Below are 25,858 nucleotides of genomic sequence, written 5' to 3'. Positions count from 1 at the left end.
CATACATACATACATACATACACATATACATACACCAGTCGTCCCCATAAATACACACACACACATCATCCCCCCCACACAATACTTGATGTCTTACATTTCTACCCTTATCCAAATCCAAACATCAAAATCTGAGTAAAACTAATATAATGTGAGTGTGTTTTCACTATCAATGTCTACAATTTGTTCATGTAAGTAATACAAAAAGTTGTGCAATACATACAAAAACATCATGTACACGTCTTTGACTTGTCAGTCTGTTTTGTTTTTTGTACTCAATATATCAAAATCTGTTATTTGTTCCATAAGTTCGTTTTGCTCCACACTCACTACAAAATCTTGCTGCAGCCTTAGCGTACTCTGCACCACAGTAATGACAGCTGGTAGGAATGGAGTTTCCCTTGGAAGACATATGTGGGAATCTGTGGGAATAGAAGAAAGATTAGTAGATTAGAATCAAGGAACAACTATCCCATGGTCTTTTCCAGACTGTTATTTAGCCAGAAATAAAAAAAGACATTAAAATTACTCGTACACAATGTTAGGAGCTTCATATCTCTTCAAACAATGGGCACACAATGCTGAGGCCAGCTGTGAGAACAAATGAAGATACTAACAGTAACACCCGTCACTTAACAGGAATGAGGGAATGGAAATACTGGTAGTAAACAGCGCCCTCCTGTGACCATATGACAAGTTTACATCATTGAATTATATATGATAACAGCTGAAGAAGGGTGAATGATTTAGACTAAATATACTTGGTAAATCATTTATGCTCTGAGTTCAGAACTACTACAAATTACTAACATTTGTTTAGTTCCTATGTAATGCCTTGTGTACAGTGTACAGCAGCAGGCCTCATCTAAAGCCAGAAGTGCCAATTTCTTTATATTAGTGAGAACATATGATGCAGGGCTTAATAATGACTTTTCTGGGTCCACAAAGCAAAATGAAATGAGCTGAGATAAAAATCAGGATTGTCTTTATAATATTCCCCTTCAAGGTTTACAAACTGAGTCAATGAGTCAATTAAGAGAATGGTAGAAAATAAATAAACCAGACAACATAATGATAACTTCTGTACATACCTGCTTGATGACTCATCTTCATCGTTCATACTTGACCATGATCTTTGGGTAAAACCTGGAATATCAAAGGCCAAGTTCAGATTAGGATGCAAATTAAGGTGTGAAAATGAGTTGTCTGACAGAGATACAGAAATAGTTGGTTCAGAACAAAAATGATAATCCTATCTAATTCGTATGGCTCCACTGATAAGATAACAATAATAAGCCAACTCAAGATTGAAACCCTGGCCTTTGAGGCTTTTAAGACACAAGTAGTCAGTGAGAAAACTTGGTGTTTTAGAAATTTAATTACATGATTAGCATAGATCGTAGTTTTTACTTTGTGCCAGAATGAACTTGAATAAAACATTGAAGTATCACCCACAGGAAAAAACTGGGTTACATTTGCATAATGATGATCAAGATGTGTTACAATGTGTTACAGATCATTGATAGGTTTGTTGATTCTTACCTCTTGGTTGCCGTGGTGGTGGGAAAGGAGAGTCATTGCTGATGTCATAACTAGATCTTCTTGATGTTGATGTCCTTGGATACTCATCTTCAAACAGATTATCATTATATGAATTGCTTGGACTTGAATTACCTTGGTAAGACTGGGAATAAGTAATAAAGTATACAATTTCAGTCATTTCAAATATACAGTGCCCTCTATAGTTTGTAAGGTATGTCGTTTCAGGGCACTCTCTCACGTCGGACCAACCCCCATCATGTAGCGCAAGGCTATTGAGGACAGAGTGACACAACCTACCTTATAGTCTACACCATCAAGTGATTTTGTTGTGTAATGATGAGTGAATGAAAACCACAATGTACTGCAAACTTTTTATTTCTCTACAATTTTTTGTTCATTTTTGGTCTACAATTGGTTCCCAGAGCATTTTGTGCAATGCATTCATTTACAAAGGGATTTCAAAAAACATTAATGACTATAGTACATAACCAGTACATAGTTTCACTGTACATGTAGTCAGTGGAGAACATCAGACTCAGATAGATTTTACTGACTTCATACTATCCTAAACTTATTCCAATTTCACTTGTAGTTTTTTATGTACAAACAAATACACCCTTGGTAGAAAAGGTATTATTTTATAGAAAATCATTTACAGTAGCCATTTTTTGTTGTTGTTTTTTTTTGTGACGTAATTTTCAAATATTTCTACTGACATACCTGTTGACTTCCATTGCTATTCTTCTTCCATCTTTGACCTTTGACCCCAAACTCTCCACCCTGAGAAACACCTGGACAAAATGGTTGATGTCGACGATATGAAGTGGGATTGAATTCTCTGCCACACAGCTTGCATTCTACAAGATCTATTATAATAAACAAAGAATAGTAAGCTCTCCTCCAAAACACAAATCAAATTTCCTACACTGAATCACAATCGCAGACATCAGACAGTGTACAAAGAGAACCTGTTACAAAAAAGGGAAAATAAGCAAATGAATTGGAACACAGCATGGTGGAACAGCAGAGACTTGTATTTCATTTCATGGTTTGATAAGAACAGTTTTATGGCCTCTTTGGATTTACAAGAATTGCCAGGGGAACTGGAAATTTGTTTGTGAATGTTAACTATTATGTAAAGAGGCCACACAACTGTTCTTATCAAATGATGGAATGTAATAGTACTTGTCTCTCTGTATTTCCAACATACTGAGCCAAGTGTTATTAATTCAATTCATTTGTTTACCTTCTCTGTTTGTAACAGGTTCTGTTTGTCCACGGTCTGATGTTGGGGATTGTAATAGAACAATAAGAAGAAGGTGAAAACAACATCTTACTTTCTTTATTTCAACATTTTACCAGTTTCTTTTAGTCATTCCCTCCAGTGACTTGTATAGTATATTTCCACCAAATTTTCATCATCGTTCAACAATTCCAAAAATATTCTACACCTCTGACTGAACAGATCTGTTGAATTTATATTTCCAGTGCATGAAATTCATAGTTACAGTATATAATTATATACATCTAGTTTTCATTCATTTACATATAATTGCACCAACTTTTACAAAATTTTGACATGGTCCAAAAATGACTACATAGATTTTATGATCTTGTTGATATGAAATTCATAATATGTATGTACATGTACATTTAGTTGTCATAAACTTTCATGTACATACATTTATGTTGACTCTAAAATAAAACTGACTTTGCTACAATCCTAAACTATTCCCAACCCATACTAGAATAGAATAGAAAGAGGGAATTAAAAATCTGTTCCTTGCTGCAACCAATGCCAATACAAAATCCCTATTATTTGGAAGGCTTGGCCCAGTTTCCTTGTGTTGTAATAAACTTTAAACACTGGGTGACGTGACTGTGAATTAGAGTTAAGCACTCTCATGGAGCAAATTTCACAAGATACCAAAAACATAATAACTTACTAGGATCTGAGACTGGATTCATTCCGTATCTAGCTGTACGTTTTGACTGTCTTATCTTGTTTATTGTTTCTTCATGTCGATCTCTCCAATTAGAAGTATCCTATAGAAGATACAGTTACATACATCGTGAAAAACATCTCAACTTTCGGTTAGAATTAAAATCTAGACGTGAAACACTTGTCTGGAAAGTTATAGAAAAAGTTGCTACAGAACAAAAGAATGATCCTATGTAGCCCTAACGGCTCCACTGATAAAATGTGATGACCTGGGATTGAAATATGGGCTTTTAGAGTTTCAAACAAGAGTTTTTTACATAACAAGATAATATGTAGCACAGTGGCAGAATCTGTAGTTCTTTTTAGTTATATAAAGTACATTTTCAAAATTTCATGGCTTGTCATTTCATGAGTTTAATTTTACCATACATCTCTTTGACAGACTCACTGTGAGATAAACTTTACTTGTCAAGCCACAGAAGATTTTCTAAATTTTATGGCCGATCATTTCATGAATTAATTTTGCAGTTCTAAGGAGTGATTTTCACTTTGCAGGTATTCTAAAGAGTGAATTCAATAGTGCTATGTTTTGCCAGTGGTGGCACACTCACTCTAGGTAGGTCACAGCCACTTCTGTTCTTTGATTGCAATCATTTGACTGATCGATCACATTTGTTATAACATGTGCAGTGGCAAGCAATCTAGCGAAAGTACTTGTCATTGCAATATTGCTCAAGTTTATTCCATTTACAAAAACTGAATGCATCTAATAGACATGCATCTCAACATATTAGAACTAAAGGTGCTTATTTTTGGGAGGCAGGAACTTTTGATTTTCTTCCGAATTTATTTTTGCTAGATCGCTGCAGCTGCACGTGCAAACTAAACCAATTGGTCAATCGATTGCATTATGGCTGCAACCTACCTACAATGAGCATGCTGCCAGCAGCAATACATTTCAATATAGTGCTATTGTTACAGGATTTCAAGGATTGACTTAGACTGTCGACAGTCGCTCGCGCTTTTTTTCCCTACGTTTTATCTAAACTCCGATCCGGCGCAACACTAGTCTAATTGCAATCTGATATCGAGGGACGAAGGCCCGAGATATCAGTATGCTATTATAGTAGTGTTGCGCCGGATCGGAGTTTAGATAAGACGTAGGAAAAAAAGGCGCGAGCGACTGTCGACAGTCTAGGATTGACTTATAAATATTAGTACATACCTTTGGTGAATACGGTGGACTTGGAGACCGCCCAAACAGCCTGTCACTATCAGGCCACCGATCTCCATCCCTCAATTCTGGTTCAAAACTAAATGGAGATTTTGGTTTGGTGTGGAGTTTCTTACAAATTTCTTCATGACCTTTCTGTTGAATAAAATGTAAATAAAATTAGTGCATTATAATCAAATGATCTGAGTCTCTCTAATGTTTCTATATTTGTGGTTACATACTTTAGACAGTGCTGGTAGATTTATAGCTACCTTGGGCTTCTGATAATGAAAAGTTTTTCATTTAACTTTTGAAAGTTATGCATGAAGGTCATCAATGGAGAAATATTGTACTTGTCTTCCTGTATGGATGGATGGGTGGCTGGGTGTGTGTGTGAGTGGATGGATGGACGGATGGATGGATGGCTAGTAGGCAGACAGGCAGATGGCAATAGCAAATAACATAATTACACTTAATTTATTATCACAATATCAGCAAAATATTAAACTACATGTACTTACCAAATCCTTGAGTTCAAAATTCTTCCTACAGAAAACACAGTTCATAGATGGAAATGTATCATCAACACCTGCATAAAAAAACACAGTACTTTTAACATTGAAAGCTTCATTATCCCCACCCCCATATTAAAACTAACCAATCTCATAAGTTGTTGTAAACACATAGTCATATCAATAACTTACCATGGAACTGAAATCCATATGTTGTTGTAAACAAAGTCATATCAATAACTTACCATGGAACTGAAATCCATATGTTGTTGTAAACACATAGTCACTTACCATGGAACTGAAATCCATAAGTTGTTGTAAACAAAGTCATATCAATAACTTACCATGGAACTGAAATCCATATGTTGTTGTAAACACATAGTCACTTACCATGGAACTGAAATCCATAAGTTGTTGTAAACAAAGTCATATCAATGACTTACCATGGAACTGAAATCCATATGTTGTTGTAAACACATAGTCATATCAATAACTTACCATGGAACTGAAATCCATATGTTGTTGTAAACACATAGTCACTTACCATGGAACTGAAATCCATAAGTTGTTGTAAACAAAGTCATATCAATGACTTACCATGGAACTGAAATCCATAAGTTGTTGTAAAGACAAAGTCACATCAATAACTTACCATGGAACTGAAATCCATTTTGGTTTTGACTACCACTAGCATTACTAGGACTGTTCTCAGATCTGTTTCTATTGGTTCCATTTCCCCAAGAATAAATGTCCTCAAATGGATCCCTTGTATTGGGACCAAAAAAGGCATCATCAAATTCATCAAAGCGATAAGGTTTAAAGAATTCCATAAATGACTTGAACGGATCGGAATGGTCAAAGCTAAACTTAAAAGTAAAACTTGGTTTTGGACCAGGTCCCGGAATATCCTCAAATGTAAAGTCATCAGAATCTAACGGTCCTCGCCATGGTTGTTTTTCTTTTTTGCCATTTTGACTTTTACCATTGAACGTTCTGTTTGTTTTCGTTGTGTTTGCATTCGGTGTTTTCTTTTCCCTTTTTCCGGTGTCTGCCTTCGTCTTCTGATTTTGCGTCTTTTCAGTTTTCGCAGACCACGAAGGTTCATAAAATGTCTCTCGTGTAGTACTTTTACTTTTATTCTTTTCTTCCCGCCTCTTTGCATTTTGTGCAATGATTTCGGCTGTCTCTTGTTGTAGGTCGTAAACTCTTCGTTTTTCCTTGTCCTTCAAGATATCGTACGAAGTCACTATTTCTTTAAATTTTTCTTCCGCATTCGATGCATTATTTTTGTCGGGGTGAAACTGCTTCGCTAGCTTGTGATATGATTTCTTTATGTCACGTTCTGTAGCATTAGGTTGAACTCCCAGTACTTTGTACAAATGATTCCTCTCCATCTTACTCCAAGGGATGTGTTAAACTTACGTACAGTGTTTGTAAATACTCATTGTCACGTCTGACACCTTTCAATTCTCAGCCTCATAAATAACAATCTGGAAGCCATCTTGGCATCACCGCGTACCAGATTGCTAAGAGCCCCACAATGCATTTCGAATTGTCCTATCTTCCCTCGAAGTTCCGATTCCCCAGGGATTCCCCTATTAAATACCTTCTTCCTTCTGCAAGAACCTGCTCTAGCTGCCAGAAGCTCTGATGACAGCTTTGGCGAAAACCAGGCTTAGCTGTTTCACGTTACACTCACCTTTATGAACCAAATTCAAGAGAAATGTTCTGTCACAGCGCCTCCAATGAATAATTTACAAATTGACGAGAAAAAACAAGAGAATTTACATTCATGCCTCTGAGGGAGTAAAACTATCTAACCTGCACTGCATGCATGCACTGCATGCACTGTATGGCAAGCCGTACAGGCCAAAAGCATTTATTTTTGTTCTGGCGGTAGTTTTGTATTTTCGATGTTACAAACAGTGTCATCATTGCGTTACAGATTTTTTTTATTCGATGGCGAATAATTTGTTTGCTAATCTTGGTGTAGGTTTTTACGAATGGTCTAGAAAGACAGAGATACCCATGAATAAACTATTTCCTGAGGATTTTTAAAAAAAATTCTGTTGCACCTTGGGAGTTAAACGCAGATGAGTACAGGTAATTATATATGCACCAACTATTTTTGGCAAACATCATACATCCACAAGCTCCAAGCTCACTTGTTTATGCAAGGGCAGCGGGATCAATCAATAGCCACTATTTCTCTGAGCACTATGTGATGACTTTTCATTTGGTAAGGGTTTCCCCAATATACAAGTAATTGGTGGAGAAAGGGAATTGTGTACAATAGACAAAAATACTGCCATTGGCGATGTGTACAACTAAAATCAAATATCTGACATACACATGCAGTGAGAGAAACACACTTCAAACATGAAAACACCTCCACAGGATAATGGAACATCCCATGGACTTTAGCCAAGTGATAATGTAACATTATATAACCATAACTCATAGACTTACATACACACATACACAAACACATATACATAGTATACATACATACATACATACATACAATATTACATACATACATACATACATACATACATACACACACACACACACACACACAACATTCTTTAGATCATAAGGCAACAGTGAGTTCACAACTTAATTTGGGTTATAATGATAATTTATTCATGTATGTAAAAATGTTATGACTGGTGTATTACATAATTTGGTGTTAGTACAGGTATAGTCATCCTCAGATTTAGTTCACCTTCATGAGATCTGGTTTGATTATAAAAGTTATTATTGATGGTGGTCAACAGCAAAATGTCATTACACGCTTATATTGCCTGGCTATGATGGCAGTAGTAGATATCTGTTACCATGAGAGTGATAATAGAAGTCTTTTACTATTTCCCTTTAGCTTTCCGCCTCAAGAAAGAGGGATAATATGACATCTTCTAGTGCCCAAATAAGGCAAAGCAATAAGTGTTTTATAACACATCACATTCTAAGGCACATATTCTTTCTACAGTCAAAGCAAATCCTCGATAAGACTTAATTCAGTGCTACATGAATATTGCCCTAGGGAAAACAGAACATAAATAGTGCCCCTGTATGCAAATAGAGGTCACTAGTCCATACCATGTGATATGATCTAAGCCAATCACTGAAGGCTGTGTGAACATGATGTGTTATAATGTTATAATAGTGACTGTTTATACTTTAATTCATTTTATTTTAAATTGACACAAGTTAAGTTGATAATCAAGTGAAGATACTTACATACAACCTCAATTAAACTATTCTAGCTTAATTTTAATGCCAATTTATGCCTTCAATGGCGTTACTCTGGCATTATCAGTACAGTTGACCTGTACAGTGATTTGCTTCATCATCATTTATACATAAAATAAATTGGATTGTCTATAAGTTATATCCTAATACAAGGTTTCAGTTCAATCAATTACAGGTGAGGGTTCAGTATGATTCCGTACATAGAATGCTGTTAGTAACTTTTAAATATGTAGCAAGAATTATGCCCAAAAATGTTTAAACTAAGTTAGTGCCCCTTTAATGTTGTTGTATGTAACTCTGTGCCATTGTAACTAACTTTGGACAAGCTCCCTAAGGTAAGGTTTGCACATAGTAACTCTATGATGTTTAAAAACATTTGTTCATGTCCATGTTTTGAATAACATGTGGACAGTGAATTTACATCCAGTCATATCATATCATACATGATAGCAATAGTTTTAATAAAACATTTCTGTCAATCATCCTGGTATACTAATAGTCCAAAATTTATCACACACTAAAATTTGCATATTTGTTCAGTTGTTTGAAAATCAATCCAATTATGAGGTAAATAATACTACCATAGGTGAAACTAAGTTGAAGCAAGAAGAAAACAACACAAGTCTAATTTTGGTCATATATTTTCATTAAAAAAACTACATTCTGATTAATCTCCCTTTCCTGATGAAGTCAGTGTCAGTGACAGTATTGGCTGAAATATTTCACAAACATAAATCAACCCATAAGTTTGTAAGTATTGATTCAGAAATATTTCTGTCAATACTGGGTTCTGCCACTAGGTGGCGCTATACACAATGTAATACACCCCTGGATATGATGATTCTTATACTTGTGGTTCCTGAGTTCATATTGCTTTTTCGTAGGAATAACTCTACTGAGCTAGAGAGCCCATTGGATCCCATGCTGGGAGAACTATGGGGTCTTGATCTAGTACTGCTAACACGTTAGACGGTACATATTTCTTATCGATGACAACTTCATATACAAACTCATCAAACCATTTATCAGACATGATGAGGTAACCTGTCAGAATGAAAGGACAACATATTAATATGAATCAGTTGGGGAAAAAAGATCAAGATTGGAAAAACAGCATTCAGATATAAACAAAGAAAGTCACTCAAAAGAGTCATCATGGAGAAAATACATAATAAATAATTAGCATGGTTGATATATTCAGTTTCCATGACAACACTACATAAACTAAATCACAATATATTAACAATAATCAGTGGTACAATTTTTTCTTTGAATTATCAGTCAGCCAACAGCCTACAGTAATTATTCTTTCTTAATAATCCTAGCATTCAATGATTGCTAAGTATTCATACAACTGTGATTCAACACTGTAAAATATAACACACCACTGTACATAGTTCACATTTCTATGATTCAACACTTTAAATATACAACTGCCAACATCAGACTGTGGATAAACAGAACCTTTTACAAACTGGGAAAGTAAACAAATGAACTGGATTAATAACACTTGGTTCAGCATGTTGGAAGTACAGAGCCTTGTATTACACACCATGGTTTGATAGGAACAGTTTTATGGCCACTTTACATGATAGCTCACATTCACAAACAAATTTCCAGTGCCCCTGGCATTTCATGTTCACATAAAGAGGCCATAAAACTGTCGTTATCAAACCATGGTGTGTAATACAAGTCTCTGCTGTTCCAACATGCTGAGCCAAGTGTTAATAATCCAATTCATTTGTCTACTTTCCCTGTTTGTAACAGGGTCGGTTCGTCCACTATCTCATGTCAGCAGTTGTACCACAAAAAGAAATATATAGGAATCAATAGACAAAAATATATCACATTACCTTTATCTCCCTTCTCATCTCCCCAGGAGTTCTCAACCCTCCATTTTGTACTTTTCTCCTTCCCATCTTCTTCCTATTAAGAAGTATAAAAGTATTCAAGAGTGAGATGGCACCCTCTATGTGGTAATATCATTCACACCAACTATCTTGAACTGTTAATGTATTTGCCTATCATTTTTCTGAGTTTGAATATTATTAACCAAGACTGTGTTTAAATGTTAGGCTATTGCATGGTAGTGTCTTTCACACGAATGAAAGAATAAAGTCAATGAGAATATCTGTTGATAGGGGTGCGCTTTATATGTATAGTCGATTTATCCAGTTCCCAAGATGCATTGCATGTGACGATGTTGCTTGTGTGACAACTTCTTTTGTCTTTATTACATTTGAAATAAAAACTTCATCATTGAACTATGGAAAGATATATTTATCTTTAATTGTGAGTGATTTTTTATGAATAAGACTGAATAAACCAATGACAGACATGGTTTTTATGTAAAACCAAGATATGGTTAAGGTGGTGGTCACTACTCCCTGAATATTGTGTGTGAAATCTGTTGCACGTAAAGAATACATAAGATTTATTAGGATACATCTTGGAACTGGTACCAGGTCCATAGGAGGTTTATTCAAATTGTTACAACAACAGGTCCATGGGAGGTTTACTTAAATTGTTTTGGCAACATGTCCATGGGATATTTATTCAAATCCTAATGGCATAATGACCATGTGAGGTTTATTAAAATCATCACGGCAACAGATCCATGGAAGGTTTATTCATATTATAATGTAATATTTCTACATTTGAGTAAACACCACACCATTATCTTATTTTTAAGCACAAATTTTTTTTTTTTTTTTTTTAAATTATCTGTTATGTCTATTTTTATCTGGATAAATTGAAAACACACACTCACCTCAGTACCTACACCAGTGATTAGCATAGCATGGGTCATCAAAGACTCACAGTATATCAGCCTTTCAGATTTTGTCATTTGTAGCATACGGAAACCAAATGCCAACTCATAGTTGTATCTGTTGAGTATCAAATAATCATATATTATGTACAACCCTTAACAGTGAAGTAAAGCACTTTCTGTAGTTTTCATAGAATCATATAGTATTATGTACAACCCTTAATACCGAAGTAAAGCACTTTCTGTAGTTTTCCATAGAATCATATATTATGTACAACCCTTAATACCGAAGTAAAGCACTTTCTGTAGTTTTCATAGAATCATATATTATGTACAACCCTTAACACCAAAGTAAAGCACTTTCTGTAGTTTTCATAGAATCATATATTATGTACAACCCTTAATACCGAAGTAAAGCACTTTCTGTAGTTTTCCATAGAATCATATATTATGTACAACCCTTAACACCAAAGTAAAGCACTTTCTGTAGTTTTCATAGAATCATATATTATGTACAACCCTTAACACCAAAGTAAAGCACTTTCTGTAGTTTTCCATAGAATCATATATTATGTACAACCCTTAACACTGAAGTAAAGCACTTTCTGTAGTTTTCATAGAATCATATATTATGTACAACCCTTAACACCAAAGTAAAGCACTTTCTGTAGTTTTCATAGAATCATATATTATGTACAACCCTTAACACCAAAGTAAAGCACTTTCTGTAGTTTTCATAGAATCATATATTATGTACAACCCTTAACACCAAAGTAAAGCACTTTCTGTAGTTTTCATAGAATCATATATTATGTACAACCCTTAACACCAAAGTAAAGCACTTTGGATTAATAACACTTGGTTCAGCAAGGAAATGCCAAGGAAATGTCTAATCATGGCTAAGTTGTTTTCAGCCAATCAGTGCCAAGGAAATGTCTAGTCATGGATAAGTTGTTTTCAGCCAATCAGTGCAGAGGAAATATCTAGTCATGGCTAAGTTGTTTTCAGCCAATCAGTGCACAGGAAATGTCTAATCATGGCTCAGTATCAAGTGGCCATAGATATGTAGTATTGATGGTACAATCACAACACATGTTGTCAGAAATACAAAGAATAATATCTTACAGATCAAGATCATTGATTCCTAGCTTCCAGTTAAAAAATTTACCAACATCACAACCAAACCAAACAGCCTGTAAAGATATGAAATGAATAGAAGTTAGTATAATGGTAAACTGTTGCAAGTTTGACATCTGATTTACTTGATAAAACAGAGTATATCATATTTACTACAGTTTGTTTATCATCCATCATTATTGCACATTGATATGAATTATACCATGCACAAGCCAAGTTTAACAAAAAATATGGAATATATATTCTGGTTGTTACATGTCACGACAATCTACACCTATGTCATGACAACATGCGTCTACGTCACTGGTTCTGTTTTGTTTGAAATATGAGTCAAAATGTCTTAAATTGCAATTACTCTTCCCGATTTTTCTTTGATATTATTGGCGCTGGTATAATTGTTATTTTCTAATATTTTTCTTCATTCAGAGAAAATACTTGTGACCTCGTTACTCGTCTAGCGACTCATAGTGACAAAGCAGATTGTGATTTTACATTTTCCCCCCCCCAACTGATTGAAAGCAAAATTTAAAAGCCCAATTGCAGGCTACCATGATGTCTACTTACATGCTTTGGGTTTACTGTGTACGGTATGTTTAAATATACTCCAATTAACAGGTTTTTTTTTACATTTTAAGGTCAAACCCAAACCAATACTGGTTTGTACAACAATTCCCCAGTATGAAGAAATATGATATAGTAACTGTTACATTACTTATCTCATCATTACAAATTCTAAATGTAAACCAGAGTGAACTGGTTTGTACTGGTTTTAACCAGTATGATTTCCACATACCTCATCAGCCTTGATGGATTGAATTGTCAACTCCTTAAGCACACTGGAGGGTTGGTTAATATATAGACATTGCCGTCCACCATGCATATTATTGAGGTAATCCACAGTATACAGCTTACCAAAGTGATGGTTTGGTCTTGGATCATTGACAATACATACCTATAAAACACATCAATTGATATTTCTAGCTTACAGATAACACAAGAACAAACAGGAGCAACCACCTGCAGTATTATCTGTCTGTCTGTCTGTCTGTCTGTCTGTCTGTCTGTCTGTGTCTATCTCTCTGCTTGTTAATGTCTGTCTGTCTGTCTATCTCTCTGCCTGTTAATGTCTGTCTGTTTGTCTATCTCTCTGCCTGTTAATGTCTGTCTCTGTCTATCTCTCTGCCTGTTAATGTCTGTCTGTCTGTCTGTCTGTCTCTCTGCGTGTTAATGTCTGTCTATCTCTCTGCCTGTTAATGTCTGTCTGTCTGTCCGTCCGTCTGTTTGTCTATCTCTCTGCCTGTTAATGTCTGTCTGTCTGTCTATCTCTCTGCCTGTTAATGTCTGTCTGTCTGTCTGTCTTGACAACTATTCTCTCTAGACAACTATAGTATTAAAGCACAGGATAACAAACAACCTGTAAAGGATTTAGAGTACAAGTGTTGCCATTCATAAATACTGTTGATATCGACTTTGGAAGATCACTTCATGATTTATTAGTCTCACCTTGTCTGCTGCATTAAAATGTGGTTTGACATATTGGTGGTAGAAATCACTAGGTTTGATGGGTCCAACTTTGTGATATGTCTTGTTCTTGTCGTGGTACTCCCAGGTGATAGTGTCTGGTGGACTGCCAAGACAGATTGCCACCATACGGTATATCTGATGAGGAAGTAATAGTTAATAATGTGTTGGTAAATTATTTGACTATGATTTATCAGTTGTACAAGATAAGTTACCTACATGTAGCTTAGCTACAGAGGATTTTTATCATGGTATATTTGACTGCAATCTAAGACTTAGGCTGCATTTACCCGAGTGTTTTCAAATAAAAATGCTGAAAATCAATAATGGTCTCTTTTAATGCAGTTTTGTGTGTTTACATGATAAGGCATCAAGTGGTTTATACCATCCACACAAAAACACGCTTGGTCATAATTATCACGTTCAGACTTCAGCAGAAAGTAATCGCTTCGAAAATGATTGTTCTTGCACATGCACAAACATAGCAAAATGCTTTAAGGTGTGCATTAGTATGTCATTGATGGCTCAGTCCTGAGATCAAATATGTCTGTTTTTAAATTGTTGCAGCAAAATAGTTGTGTTTTTATTTGAAATGGCATTGCGTAAATGGAGCCTCAGACTTAGTAGATGTCTACTAAACATGTATAACACCTACCTCCTCCATAGATCTGTTAATCTCAGATTGAATCTCCTGGTCAGATCTACCATCCTCAATCAGCAAACGGAGACGAAGTGCATATTCCCTAAGCTGCATATGAAAAATATTAGATAGTAATGATTTATCATGTAAAAGTAACTTATTGTACACTGTTTAGTTGTACTACAGTAACATCTAAATACTATATATGTTGCATGACATGTGAAATAAATTGATTTTGAAAAATTGAACTTTAATTCATTCATTAGTTTAAGGCTATTCATGTTGAATACCCCATAGCATATGTTTATCAATGATAATATAGGTCTTGCCAGAGCATTATCTTTCTGCTGCAGCAACTCTGTTGGTAGGTGTTTTACCAATACATTGCAGTGGGGGCTGTACTGGTTTTATGATGATGATCTAGACATTGGCATTGAGTTTCTCATTGAAATTCATAGAATATTACAGAGTACAATTTTTTAGGGACTGAGTATGGTCACACCGTCCTACAAGATCTTGTTTTCATTAAATTTGTGCCAGGTTTGATTGAAATGCAAATACTAGAAACATTACTATGAATTTGCTCATATGATGTAGATAAGTAGAGGTTTAAGCACTGTGTGATAATTATTATACAGCATTATGTCCCTTGATTATTGCAATTCCTGAATTATTGCACAAATTTTAATGACAATACAGGAACATTTCCTACCAAAACCAGGTGTTATCTTTACATTTGTGCTAGGTTTGATTGACATGCAACACTTAGAATGTTACCTTGCATTTCATCATACGGTGTAGACGAGTAGAGGCGTCAGCACTGTGTGCCTCAGGAAAACACTTTTTAGGAATAACACCATGTTTCTCAATCAGATTAACCAACATGTCCCATTGGCCGCCATCATCAACTGGATTGCTGAGAAGGAAGTTAAACAATCGACCATCAACCTGTTCACCTTTCTTGCTGGTTTCTGCATAAGCATGCAGAAAGAACAAACTCCTTTCAATCTAGAAAACCAAACAAGCATTCATAAACATTAGTCATGTGTGTATATATAAAATCTAGATATCTAGAAAGGAACAGGGCTTGTCACTGCTTTCAAAGAGTACAGAACATTTGATGGCAAGAATATAGAACTGTGGACTGACTGTACAACAGATACACATTCAAGGTAGGGAGTTGAGGTTTGGGTTGGATTAGGGATGGAATAGGGTTAGACTCCCTAGTATAATCCAGATTTGTATTGCCATGGTAACAAAGTATTTCAACTATGTTTTGATAGCAGCGTGCAGTAAAGAGATGCTAGTATGTAGCAAATCTATTGTACACACAAATTTCAAATCAAAGATGAAAATTTCACAGTTTTTCAAACAGCTGACAGTGTGACACCTCTTGTGAGATAAAACTATGCCATATTTTTATTGGTTTACCTTGTCCCAAAAAAATAGATAGTTTTGACTGAATTCAAAATCTTCCAAGTTATGATGCTTCATAAAAGGTAACCTCATAGCATTCATACAGGCAAAGATCCAACATCGTCCAGAACTCTTTTGATTGGTCACTGGCTTCACCTCTCCAACCTTTGGAAATTAAAATAAAAGTCACATGATTTATACTCTTTATAACACAGACCTGAACATCACAAATTAATAAATTCATTCACAAATCAGTACTTTTATCTGTGATGTACATCTGTACAGTTCACTTAGAATGCCATTCAAGCTAGTTTCATGTGCCATTGACACACAGCAACTTTAAAGTACACCAAACTTTCTTCTATATTTTACTATGTGTTGAATTTCAAGAAACTCCTGTTTTTATCATTTTTAACCCAAAATGTAAAATTTATCATTCACTAATATACAGGCAAACAAGTTTCTATAAATAGGTGTATAATTTCTGTGAATGTTGGAATTGATTTGGAAGCATATTGTCGAGGTTTTCTGAGTGTCAATTGATACCAAACAGTGCTGGCTAGTATGGGGACAATCCTGAGAAACAGTACCTACCTTGTGGTTAAAACAATGGTTTATTCCATGCAATACTTTCTGGTCAAGAACTAACTCCAAGGGATCATGGGTAACAGCTACATTCTGTGCAACTTTGTACCGTGGATCTGATTCAAAACGATCAGTACATTGCTTCAACTGTTCTGATGATATACCTTTTGTCAAAAAGAAGAGAGATGTCAGATTCATAACGTTCAATTGCATCAAAATTTGACATTTTGCCAATCTCTGCTGTTTCAAAATGCATGTAGGCATGTGGTAGATGTTACACCAAGAATATTTATTGGGGATAAATACAACATGTCACTGCATAGCAACAGTATACATAAGAAACCTAGCTGGAGGATTATTCTTTTGATCATCACACAGACTAGCAGGAAGTCATACTTTTTTGTGAGGAGTTACATAGGCCATAGCCAGGTATGGTTGTTTTCAGTGTTACAGTTCACAGCCTAATGGTTATAGTGATAGTTTTGTTGCGTTTTTAAAATTCTCTATGAAAATCACTTGTATGCTGATTTACCTGTTATCTAAAAGATGGTGACTGATTGGCAGACAAATCACATGATTGGGTAAGTGGCTATAGAGGGCATTGTCTTTGTTCTTACTTGTCTGTGCTTACATTAATATCCTGAATACAAATATTGACTTTGTTACTGGTAGGTGTGACCCTCAGACCACTATATGAGTGTGACCACAGTCAAGCTCCTAGACACCTGGACTATTGTGCTTACTGCAACTGAAGGTCACTACTGAGGGTGCTAGCCCAAAGCCCAGACAGAGGAACTCATTACCTTTCAGCTTTATTCAGCAACACCCAAAGTGCAGATCCAAGGTCTTACTACAAGACTACTAGAAGTGTACGTGACATAGAGTCAAATGAGTCCTACATGTTTATCAACTATATTCCTCAGGGCATACAAAGTGATGTTATAATGGAGTAAATAATGTTAAAAGTCTTCATTTGGCCAATTCTTTCAATATGTACAACCATAATATTCACCACCAAAAACACTATACATCATGTATATATCAGTGTACAATATCCTAAATGTCAACACCTGATGTAATGAGATGGTCTGACTATAGTCTGTTTACAGATGATAATGATTTCAATCAAATGTATCTACATCTATATCTGGAAACAGACGCAACTTGATCAAAGAGAATTATCAACCTGCTTTATTTACCCATTTCATGTTTTCTGTGCTTTTGGTTATTCCTCACCTGAGAGGACCATCTTCCCCCTCTTTTGTTTATTTGCCCATAGATCATGGAGGGACCCCAAAAGCAAATTGAGCCTTCATAAGATTTTAGTCAGATTTCATTATAAACAGACCAGAATAATCTGGGAAAATAGACCATAAGTCATGTGTATTGTTTAGAGAGAGGGGGGTGGGGGTGGGGTGGGTGAGTGGGTTATTAAAGGTATACTTTCCTCCTATAGTGGTAAGTAGGATAGAAAATGAAAAGAATGTTCCATTTCATCTCAGGCATCGGTTTTGAGTTGCAAAACCACAGAGCCACGTATACTATATCAGACCACTATAGTTAGTTAGTGGTCTGAGATACTACTGACACGTAGTGGACTGTATCCGAGGCGGAACAATAAATAAATAAATAATAAAAAAAAAACTTTGCACCGACACCAAATTTTTTCTTACACTTTTGAAGTTCACAGACATGGGTGACATTGGTGTTCTGTCAGTGTAGAGTTTTTCCTAGCTTTAGATCACTACATACTAAATTAATAGCTAGACAAATATATTTCTCCATTCCGGATACGGTGACAAATCACTGACAGCCACCATGCCTTCACAACCCCGTCAAGTAAACATACCATCATTGCCATACAGTGTACATGAGTCATACCGATTCCACAAAAAACGAAAATGTAAAAACAGAAACAACGCAGATCTTATGATCTTCTCCAAATCATATAAGTACTAAGTAAACAGACACTATAACTGTAACCGGAAGTCATATTCAGAAGGAAATGTTGATTTCGATTGGTGCAACAAAAAGGTAGAAACTTACCAGCAGACGCCATTTTGCTACAAGCAGGGAAATGACTTCATAAATGGAAGACTATGATTGGCTTTTTATTCAGGTCAGATGACACCCACGTGATAAAGGTAAGATGGGACTGTGCATGCGTACATCGATAACCGCTGCTTTTGAAAAGAGAAAGTGAAGATAACATAATATGAACATGGAGCGTTTCAATCCAGAAGATTCTAACGTTGTCGGCGTAGCCTGGCGACCAAAACGATTCACAGCAATGTTGACGGAAAACACAGATGTTCCGATTGATGAATCGCCTTCCCAGTTTTCGAGAAAATCGTCGTTGCGACAATCAATCCGGGAGCGATTGCCACTTCAAAGCAATAACTCAAAGAGCAAGGGAAAAGCCGTTAAAAGTGCCTTCAACCGTTTCACTTCAGTAAGTTTTCTTGGGTGTAACCATGCCGTTCTAACTTTTATCAAACCGTTGGTGATACTTTCATGATCAAACCTCAGACCACTAAAGATTTTTTTAAAAATGTGTAACGATTTAACTGCGATCGTTGATGTGTGAAGAATTAATTTTTTTTTTGTTTATTCGTATTCAATGTATTGAATGCTATCGTTACATAAATAAATGCGAACACGTTTTTAGTTTTTGTCTTGTCCGCGCCCGTTATTTGCTTATGTTATAATTGCTTCGAAGAAAATAACACAAAATCTCGAAAAAGAATAAACAATCGCGTCTAAACACCCCTCTTTGTTTGCATACACGAAGAATAAAACGTTGTAATAAATTACCCTTTGTTTATGTAACGGTTTTCTTGATCATTTTTGGAGAAAAAAAATATGGTGTTCATAATAGTGGTGATATTTTCTCTCACAATGTTTTCAACTTGACAGAAATTGAGAGTGTCTAAGCGATACAAAAGAGAGAGACTTGAGATATCCTCACCATACAAGTCACCTAAAACTCCTAAGAATGGTGGTAGGCGACAACGACTACAAAACATCACTCCAGAAAACATGCACAGTATTGTTGGCAGCTTCAGTAAGTACAGAGGCCAGGATTTGAGCTCTCCTATCACCCCTATTATGGAACTACGTCGATCTGAACGGATTGCAAATCGTACTCCCACACCTAGTCGCAGTTCACGTAAGGCAAGAAACAGGAAGCAAACACCACGCAGGTAAGATTAAGAGAAAATAAATGAAAAGTTGATATGATAATCTACTCAGGACATAGAGCAAAAAAAGTATATTGTGGCATGAGATCATTATGGGTGGTTTTTGCAAATCATGAAAATATAACTACTAGTAACATATTTTTGGTATGCAAAATACGATCTACAGAAAATGTTACTATAGCCCTGAAATAATGAATTAAATCATTAAAATGATTGGTGCTTAGCTCCAGACTTTGTTTTAGAGAAGTCGTGTGAAGTACTGGTAGAATTCAATGGTGACAAGGATTGTCTGGGTCCCGAAGCACAACAAATGGAGCTAAGATAAAATCAGCATTGCCTTTGTTCCCCTTTAAACTTTGTTTCTACTAAAATGTACCAGTTCTTCTAAGGTGTATTTTTGACTTTTTCCTGATTTGTGTAAATTCACTAGGTTTAAACTAGAGTCAAGTCCTAACCAGTACATCAGAGAGTTAGAAGAGCTGACATCTCAGTTTAATCAAAGAGTCACTGCCATATCAAGTGGAAAGCAGGAGTTGGAAAAAATGGCCCAAAGTTTGAGTGACTCTATTGAAAAACAAGACGAAAATGGGTGAGTATGCAACTGAAGTTTGAATATTTATAAATATTACAATTTTGTGTGTTACATGTAATTCGTTGTGATAGCATATTTTGGTAGGGAAGTTATCATTTATTATATCATATCTCATATCATTTACAATGAAAATTACAAAACCTGAAACAAAACATTGCCTGCCTGGACAAATATCTTACTAAAATTGCTACATTTTATCGTCCTGAATGACAAAATCGTACCAACTTTGCTTCTGTAATAGTCTGGCGCCACTACACCTTAACCAACATTGCTACACTTTCTTTGCACGTACAGTGAGCTACCTTTATGATTTATCAGTTAAACACACATGGACAACAAAAGAAGGTAAACCTAACATTGGCTTGTTCATTCTCAGACTGATATTTTTTAGACAGGCAGTTGACTAAAATGTAACAATTGTACTTCTTGTCATGCTAGACGATAAGATTTAGCAACATCTCTGAGTTACTTGTCAAGTCAAATGATAAAATGTAGCTATGGTGGTAAGATTTTTGTAGAGCCAGACAATGTTTTATTTCAGGTGTCATGATTTTCACTGTATTCTGTTCTATCCTATCTATCAAATCCCTATCAGTGATTCTAACGGATTCCTGTCTAAATTGTGTGTTTTTGCTATTTTTATCTTTAAATCAGCAATGACGACAGTGGGATCTCCATTCCTGAAGAAAACAAGGAAGATGAGAAGAAGATGAAGAAATCTAAATCCAAGCAACTATCAAGGAATGTGTCCTACCTTGAGGCACAGGAAAATGAGCCGGAAATCATGGCTGCAGAGGAATTCCGTCAGTTTGGAGAATTTGAAAATTTGATTTAATTGCATTGAGCCATCATTATGCCTTGTGTGATGTCATTTCCTGTGTGGAGTGATTCAATGTGATTGGTCAATGCATGTGTAGCAAAGCAGTTTTGAGAATGTGGTATAAATGATAATACACTATCATTTCATCTGTCCTCTTCTTCCTATTGCAACACGGTAGTGTACACCTTCACAATGCAAACTAAATGTTTAACATTATTGGGAAAAAGTATGGGGATTAATATCTTAAGTAATGAAGTAATATTATTATTATCACTTACTACTACTTTGACAATCTATCCTTCCCATTACATGACTTAAAGTAATTTCAAAATTATTGAACATGATCTCATATCACTGCCAAATATTCAGTTACTATAGAATTGTTATTCTGAATATTCTTATATATGAAAATATAAAAACAGGTTTTGTGCCCCAAATCAAACTGATAAACTCACCAAATGTACAATACCCAAACGTTCTGGAAATATTGGGGATGTACATATGTGAGAGAGAGATGTAAAGAAAATATGACTTTTCTTTCATAGTGCCATGAATGTTAAAATAGAATATGTGCAATGTTTGGATTGTTTTTCACTTTTTTTGTTTTCATTTTGTGTTGAATTTAATAAAATGACAAATGCAAATGGTAAAGGACCAAATTATTATTATTTTTTTTATAATTTGTTTATCTTTTTTTGAAACATAACACATTTGTGTATGAACATTTACTTAACTAGGTGTACCCTGCCAATTTTCTATAATTCCATGATGTGATAATGGCAAATAAGATATGGAAGTTGAAGTTTAAAATTGAAAGTTTTTGCAAACACTGCCTTGAGACCTTACTGTAATTGTGATTTAGAATACAATGTTTATGCAAAGATTTAGAACCCTGATAACAGAAGGGATGATTTGATAAATTGAACATCTAAGTATATTAACTATAATTACTAATAATAATGCCTAATTATTGCTATCTGCAATACTACTGTTCTAACAACTTTTCAATAAAAGGGATACCTTTAGAATTGTAAATACATGTAGATATACTTGATATATTTATAGTACACTCTTGTTTTTCTTATTTAGTTGTAGTGCAAGTTTGAGCCTTGAAATTTCAATTGTAGAGGGCAAGTATTATTGGCAGTAACTGTCTGATACAAATAAATATATTGGAATATATATTGTTCATGGTTCCAAGAATCAATAGGACAGTAAACTATACTTTACATTGGAATGGTAAATTACTTTTTCAAAATAAATATATTGTACTGTCCAATAAATATATTGTCTTTGCAAAATAGTAGCTTTTTATTTGGCTTTTGCCATTATAATGCATTCTTGCAAACCAGAGTTGTTCTTTCTTCTGCTACACTTCGAAATAATGCCTGTTCTTACAGCATGTTTCGACGGTGCTGTAAAAGAGCCTGTGGTTTGTGATGATGTTATAATGTTTGTCTACTAATATAGTATAGTGATGCACCACTAGCATACACCACCAGTCCTCTAGAGTATTTACCAAAGAGATTGATTAACTTAAAATTACCCTATGGCATGTACAAGTACTAATCATCAGTTTAAAAGCTGCCATTCCTCACTGCCAGAGTCTACTAAAATTTGAAAGTTTTTATACAATTTATCAGGGTTATGAGAAAGCTGTTACCATTGTCAGCATTACAAACAGTCTTTGAGGCACAGTATTTGACATTTATTGTAACCATTGATTTGCCATTTAAGAATTACGGAATTTTGACACTGACTTTTTGAAAACTAATTTTGATGTGAGATGCATGTTTTCTTGCCATTTTTACTATAGCAGATAGTAATAGTTGCACTTTATAACGACGTCACTTTTATTAAAAAAATATTCAACCCTCAGTATTGTTTGTTGTGCTCCTATGTTCTCAAAAACTTCTGAATGGATGATATGAATGATAGAGGTGTGTATCAGAAATAGACCTGTTGTCAATACCAAGATGCATTGCACGTTTCTCCACACCGCCATGTATTGTGTACGAGCTGAGGGGTTTGCACGTGTTACTCTGGGGGATGATTGTCACCTGACCATACCCTGGGGTTTACCAGTAAAATCCTGTCATTGATGGTGTTTAGTCTTTGTTCTATAAAATCACTCATAATCGAAACGGTCAACACGTCTTGCCATCATTTCATGATGAAAATGTTATTTCAAATGTAATAGACAAAACAAGACTAAATGTAACAAAAAACAACATCAGCGATGTTCTCTCACGCAATGCATCTTGGGAATGGAAAATGTACTATAGGTATCTTACAGATTTCTACTCATACATTATGTACCCTATCAAGTGATGTGCTCACCATATGCTTGACTGTGGACCAGTGTGCCCTCTAGTTGAACTTATCAAGTAAATTGAAACTTGGCCTCTAAATGGCATAGTCTGCAATTGGGACTCAGTGTACAAAACAAAAAGAAAACAATACAAACTGAAACTTATTTAGGAATGTCATACTCAACAATGTAACTCAAACACAAAGCAGCTTCAAAAGTGCGACTTAAAATCAATCAATTGAAAATACTAGTGCCTGAATCTAATACACAGTTGTGAAAATAAGGGCAAAGAAAATAAAAATAACAAAAAAAAGTAGTTAAAATGCAAAAAGATGAGTCTTCATGTCTTTCTTGAAACTTAAGAGTTTGATTTTTAAAAAAAAGATGATTTGGAGTTTAAAATGTGTCACTGTCATTTTTTTCAAAACATAATACTGGAATTCCTTATGAGACCTTATCAGTTACCGCACATAATCCAATGTGTTACTAATGTTTGAATATTATGTCTTTCAATAGGAAACAAAAGTAAAAACCAAAGACCACAAAATTACAGCCTGTACTGCCCTTTACATTTCCACAACGTCTTCCACAATGTCAAATGGTTATGATGAAATCTACAATAAGATGACAAACTATCTTTAAAAAAAGTTCAAGTTAACACCAAGTGAATCTTTTTTAAATTTGATATTCTATAATACTTTGTATAATGTTTTGAAATCTACTATAACTGTATTCAATGGCACAACCAGCTAGTTGAAACAGTAAATCTGATCTCAAGTATGTTTCAGTCATATCCATACAGTTTCCAATTGTTCTCTCAGCTGTAAATTCCTTGTATATTTTCATATTCTGGGATAATGGGTGTAAAGTTCTATATCCGATGATTTCTTCGAGGCAGTCTAATGCTAAGGGGTCGAAATCTACATGGAACTTGTTGGCAAAAATGAATGGTTGCCGTAGCAACCATGGCAAATCTCCTGTGGTCAAAATACAGATATCATGAATGTATTTGCCATGGCAACGAACGCCTCCATTGCTAGCGGTGTTGTCCCAAAGTTTTGCTCGGGCCAATGACCAACTGTGACTGGAAAATGATCCAGGTGCCTCCGGTAAACGGTTCAAAGTGGAATAAAAGTGTTCCTCCGGTGTGTCTGTACCGTTTAGCCATTTCAGCAACGATAAAGCTTTGTAATTTTCTGTCATAAATTTCACAAAAGCTCTACTGAGAATAACATGAGCTTCTCCATAGTATAATATTAAATTATGTGGCGGGATAGCAGATCTTCTTTCATCTGTCATCAACAGGTGGCCATTCTCAATGACGTGCACAAAATCTTGTCGATAGGACGCCACCGACGGTATACTGCCGACATCACTTTTGTCTTTCATCAATTGCAATATACGAACGATTTCTAAGTTGGTACGCAAGGGGAATTCTTGTCCAGCTAGGTTGATATAATATTTCCAGCTATCGAATTGTAACAAAAGTTTAATACACTTCTTTTCAGCTTCAAGAAGACCAATTGACCGATAAGGAACTAGGACTGGATCTGGCACAACAAACACGTTGTCAAAGCAACCAGCAACATCTGTTAACGCAGAGTGTAGGAGTTTGGGAGCCTTTGCATCAACATGAATACAATAATAATTCTGTGGCATATAAATTGTACGTAAAAGTTGTTCAACTTGATGTGCGGATTTATAAACGTATATACCGTAAGCTATAGGAAAGTTTGCTTCCTCGTTTGACAATGGTTTTAAATGATAACCTCGAAAAGTTTTGAAGTCGGTGCAGTTGTCGGTAAGACGTAAAAACTCACTATCGTGTGTCACACGCCTTTTCCGCATATCGCGAATGAAATTAACAAAGCCTTCATCAGCTGTACCCAGTGATAGATTGACACAGGTGGCACTGACCGAATTAAACAGTGGAGTCGTTGGTCGCGATATTTGTTTGGATTTTGGAACTCGAATTTTAGCGAGTAAACCCTTGTGTCGAATAGTGGCGTTGCCATGGTAACTCGTGTTCAATCCACTGTGGTTGTGTTGATGAAAATCATGTGCGTGTTTCCATCTTCTCTTTTCGAGTTGATTTCGGTATATCCCATACAGAGGTTTAGTTTCCTGTGGTAGTGGATACAACACTAGATAAAGAAGTCCAACCATATTTGCCACCATCAGAATGCGGAAAACGTGTTTTACCAACATGGCAAACGTTAGATAAATTCCAGGTCGTTTCCACCAAATTACGCAATGTTTCAAATATTGGGATACAAATATTGTACTGGCCAGTCAGTATGATACAAAAACAATCTTGATACACATAAATACGTCACTTACTTCATCACCTAGACAATATCAGTTACCTACAAATTTAAAGGTGACATCGAGTTTCTGAATAT

The 25,858-nt window shown here is 35.3% G+C and overlaps 5 protein-coding genes across 5 annotated transcripts; 1 reads left to right on the top strand and 4 right to left on the bottom strand.

Annotated features, from left to right (window-relative positions):
• Positions 1-261: 261 nt before the first annotated feature.
• On the bottom strand, positions 262-3,534 carry LOC144449501 (uncharacterized). The gene is made up of 5 exons (XM_078140047.1): positions 3,489-3,534; positions 2,263-2,408; positions 1,543-1,684; positions 1,092-1,146; positions 262-422 (listed from the first exon to the last, which is right to left on the bottom strand). The coding sequence occupies exons 1-5, from the start codon at positions 3,508-3,510 to the stop codon at positions 284-286; spliced, it is 504 nt and encodes a 167-aa protein (XP_077996173.1). The 5' UTR covers positions 3,511-3,534; the 3' UTR covers positions 262-283.
• A 21-nt stretch (positions 3,535-3,555) lies between these two features.
• On the bottom strand, positions 3,556-6,711 carry LOC144449247 (uncharacterized; the record flags this gene model as incomplete). The annotated part of the gene is made up of 4 exons (XM_078139759.1): positions 5,862-6,711; positions 5,219-5,286; positions 4,710-4,853; positions 3,556-3,588 (listed from the first exon to the last, which is right to left on the bottom strand). Coding segments are annotated over exons 1-4 (987 nt in total), but the record flags the coding sequence as incomplete, so codon positions are not given.
• A 1,129-nt stretch (positions 6,712-7,840) lies between these two features.
• On the bottom strand, positions 7,841-18,611 carry LOC144448930 (bleomycin hydrolase-like). The gene is made up of 11 exons (XM_078139306.1): positions 18,580-18,611; positions 16,543-16,697; positions 15,964-16,113; positions 15,310-15,540; positions 14,548-14,640; positions 13,875-14,030; positions 13,165-13,323; positions 12,360-12,427; positions 11,235-11,352; positions 10,318-10,390; positions 7,841-9,508 (listed from the first exon to the last, which is right to left on the bottom strand). Exons 1-11 carry the CDS (start codon positions 18,590-18,592, stop codon positions 9,357-9,359), a joined length of 1,368 nt encoding a protein of 455 aa, XP_077995432.1. The 5' UTR covers positions 18,593-18,611; the 3' UTR covers positions 7,841-9,356.
• A 128-nt stretch (positions 18,612-18,739) lies between these two features.
• Positions 18,740-22,973, top strand: LOC144449381 (uncharacterized). Its single transcript, XM_078139909.1, has 4 exons — positions 18,740-18,985; positions 19,450-19,736; positions 20,164-20,322; positions 20,980-22,973. Exons 1-4 carry the CDS (start codon positions 18,749-18,751, stop codon positions 21,158-21,160), a joined length of 864 nt encoding a protein of 287 aa, XP_077996035.1. The 5' UTR covers positions 18,740-18,748; the 3' UTR covers positions 21,161-22,973.
• A 1,158-nt stretch (positions 22,974-24,131) lies between these two features.
• On the bottom strand, positions 24,132-25,664 carry LOC144449246 (N-acetyllactosaminide beta-1,6-N-acetylglucosaminyl-transferase-like). Its single transcript, XM_078139758.1, has one exon. It carries the CDS (start codon positions 25,662-25,664, stop codon positions 24,132-24,134), a length of 1,533 nt encoding a protein of 510 aa, XP_077995884.1.
• Between the last annotated feature and the right edge of the window lie 194 nt (positions 25,665-25,858).

The sequence above is a fragment of the Glandiceps talaboti genome, chromosome 18 (assembly GCF_964340395.1).
Source record: "Glandiceps talaboti chromosome 18, keGlaTala1.1, whole genome shotgun sequence".
Classification (NCBI taxonomy): Eukaryota; Metazoa; Hemichordata; class Enteropneusta; family Spengelidae; genus Glandiceps; species Glandiceps talaboti.
This window is presented reverse-complemented; position numbering and strand designations above follow the sequence as displayed.

What these genes read in the sequence shown, in the direction of transcription:
- LOC144449501 (XM_078140047.1), bottom strand. Translation starts at nt 3,510, where the DNA reads ATGAATCCAGTCTCAGATCCTA. An exon ending in ATAGCAATGGAAGTCAACAG is followed by an intron (nt 1,685 to 2,262) that starts GTATGTCAGTAG and finishes ACTTATTCCCAG; the next exon opens with TCTTACCAAGGTAATTCAAG. An exon ending in GAAGATGAGTCATCAAGCAG is followed by an intron (nt 423 to 1,091) that starts GTATGTACAGAA and finishes CTATTCCCACAG; the next exon opens with ATTCCCACATATGTCTTCCA.
- LOC144448930 (XM_078139306.1), bottom strand. An exon ending in ACCATTGTTTTAACCACAAG is followed by an intron (nt 16,114 to 16,542) that starts GTAGGTACTGTT and finishes TAATTTCCAAAG; the next exon opens with GTTGGAGAGGTGAAGCCAGT. An exon ending in GGAATCAATGATCTTGATCT is followed by an intron (nt 11,353 to 12,359) that starts GTAAGATATTAT and finishes GATACTCAACAG; the next exon opens with ATACAACTATGAGTTGGCAT.
- LOC144449381 (XM_078139909.1), top strand. Translation starts at nt 18,749, where the DNA reads ATGAACATGGAGCGTTTCAATCCAGAAGATTCTAACGTTGTCGGCGTA. An exon ending in AGGAAGCAAACACCACGCAG is followed by an intron (nt 19,737 to 20,163) that starts GTAAGATTAAGA and finishes TAAATTCACTAG; the next exon opens with GTTTAAACTAGAGTCAAGTC. An exon ending in GAAAAACAAGACGAAAATGG is followed by an intron (nt 20,323 to 20,979) that starts GTGAGTATGCAA and finishes TCTTTAAATCAG; the next exon opens with CAATGACGACAGTGGGATCT.
- LOC144449246 (XM_078139758.1), bottom strand. Translation starts at nt 25,664, where the DNA reads ATGTTGGTAAAACACGTTTTCCGCATTCTGATGGTGGCAAATATGGTT.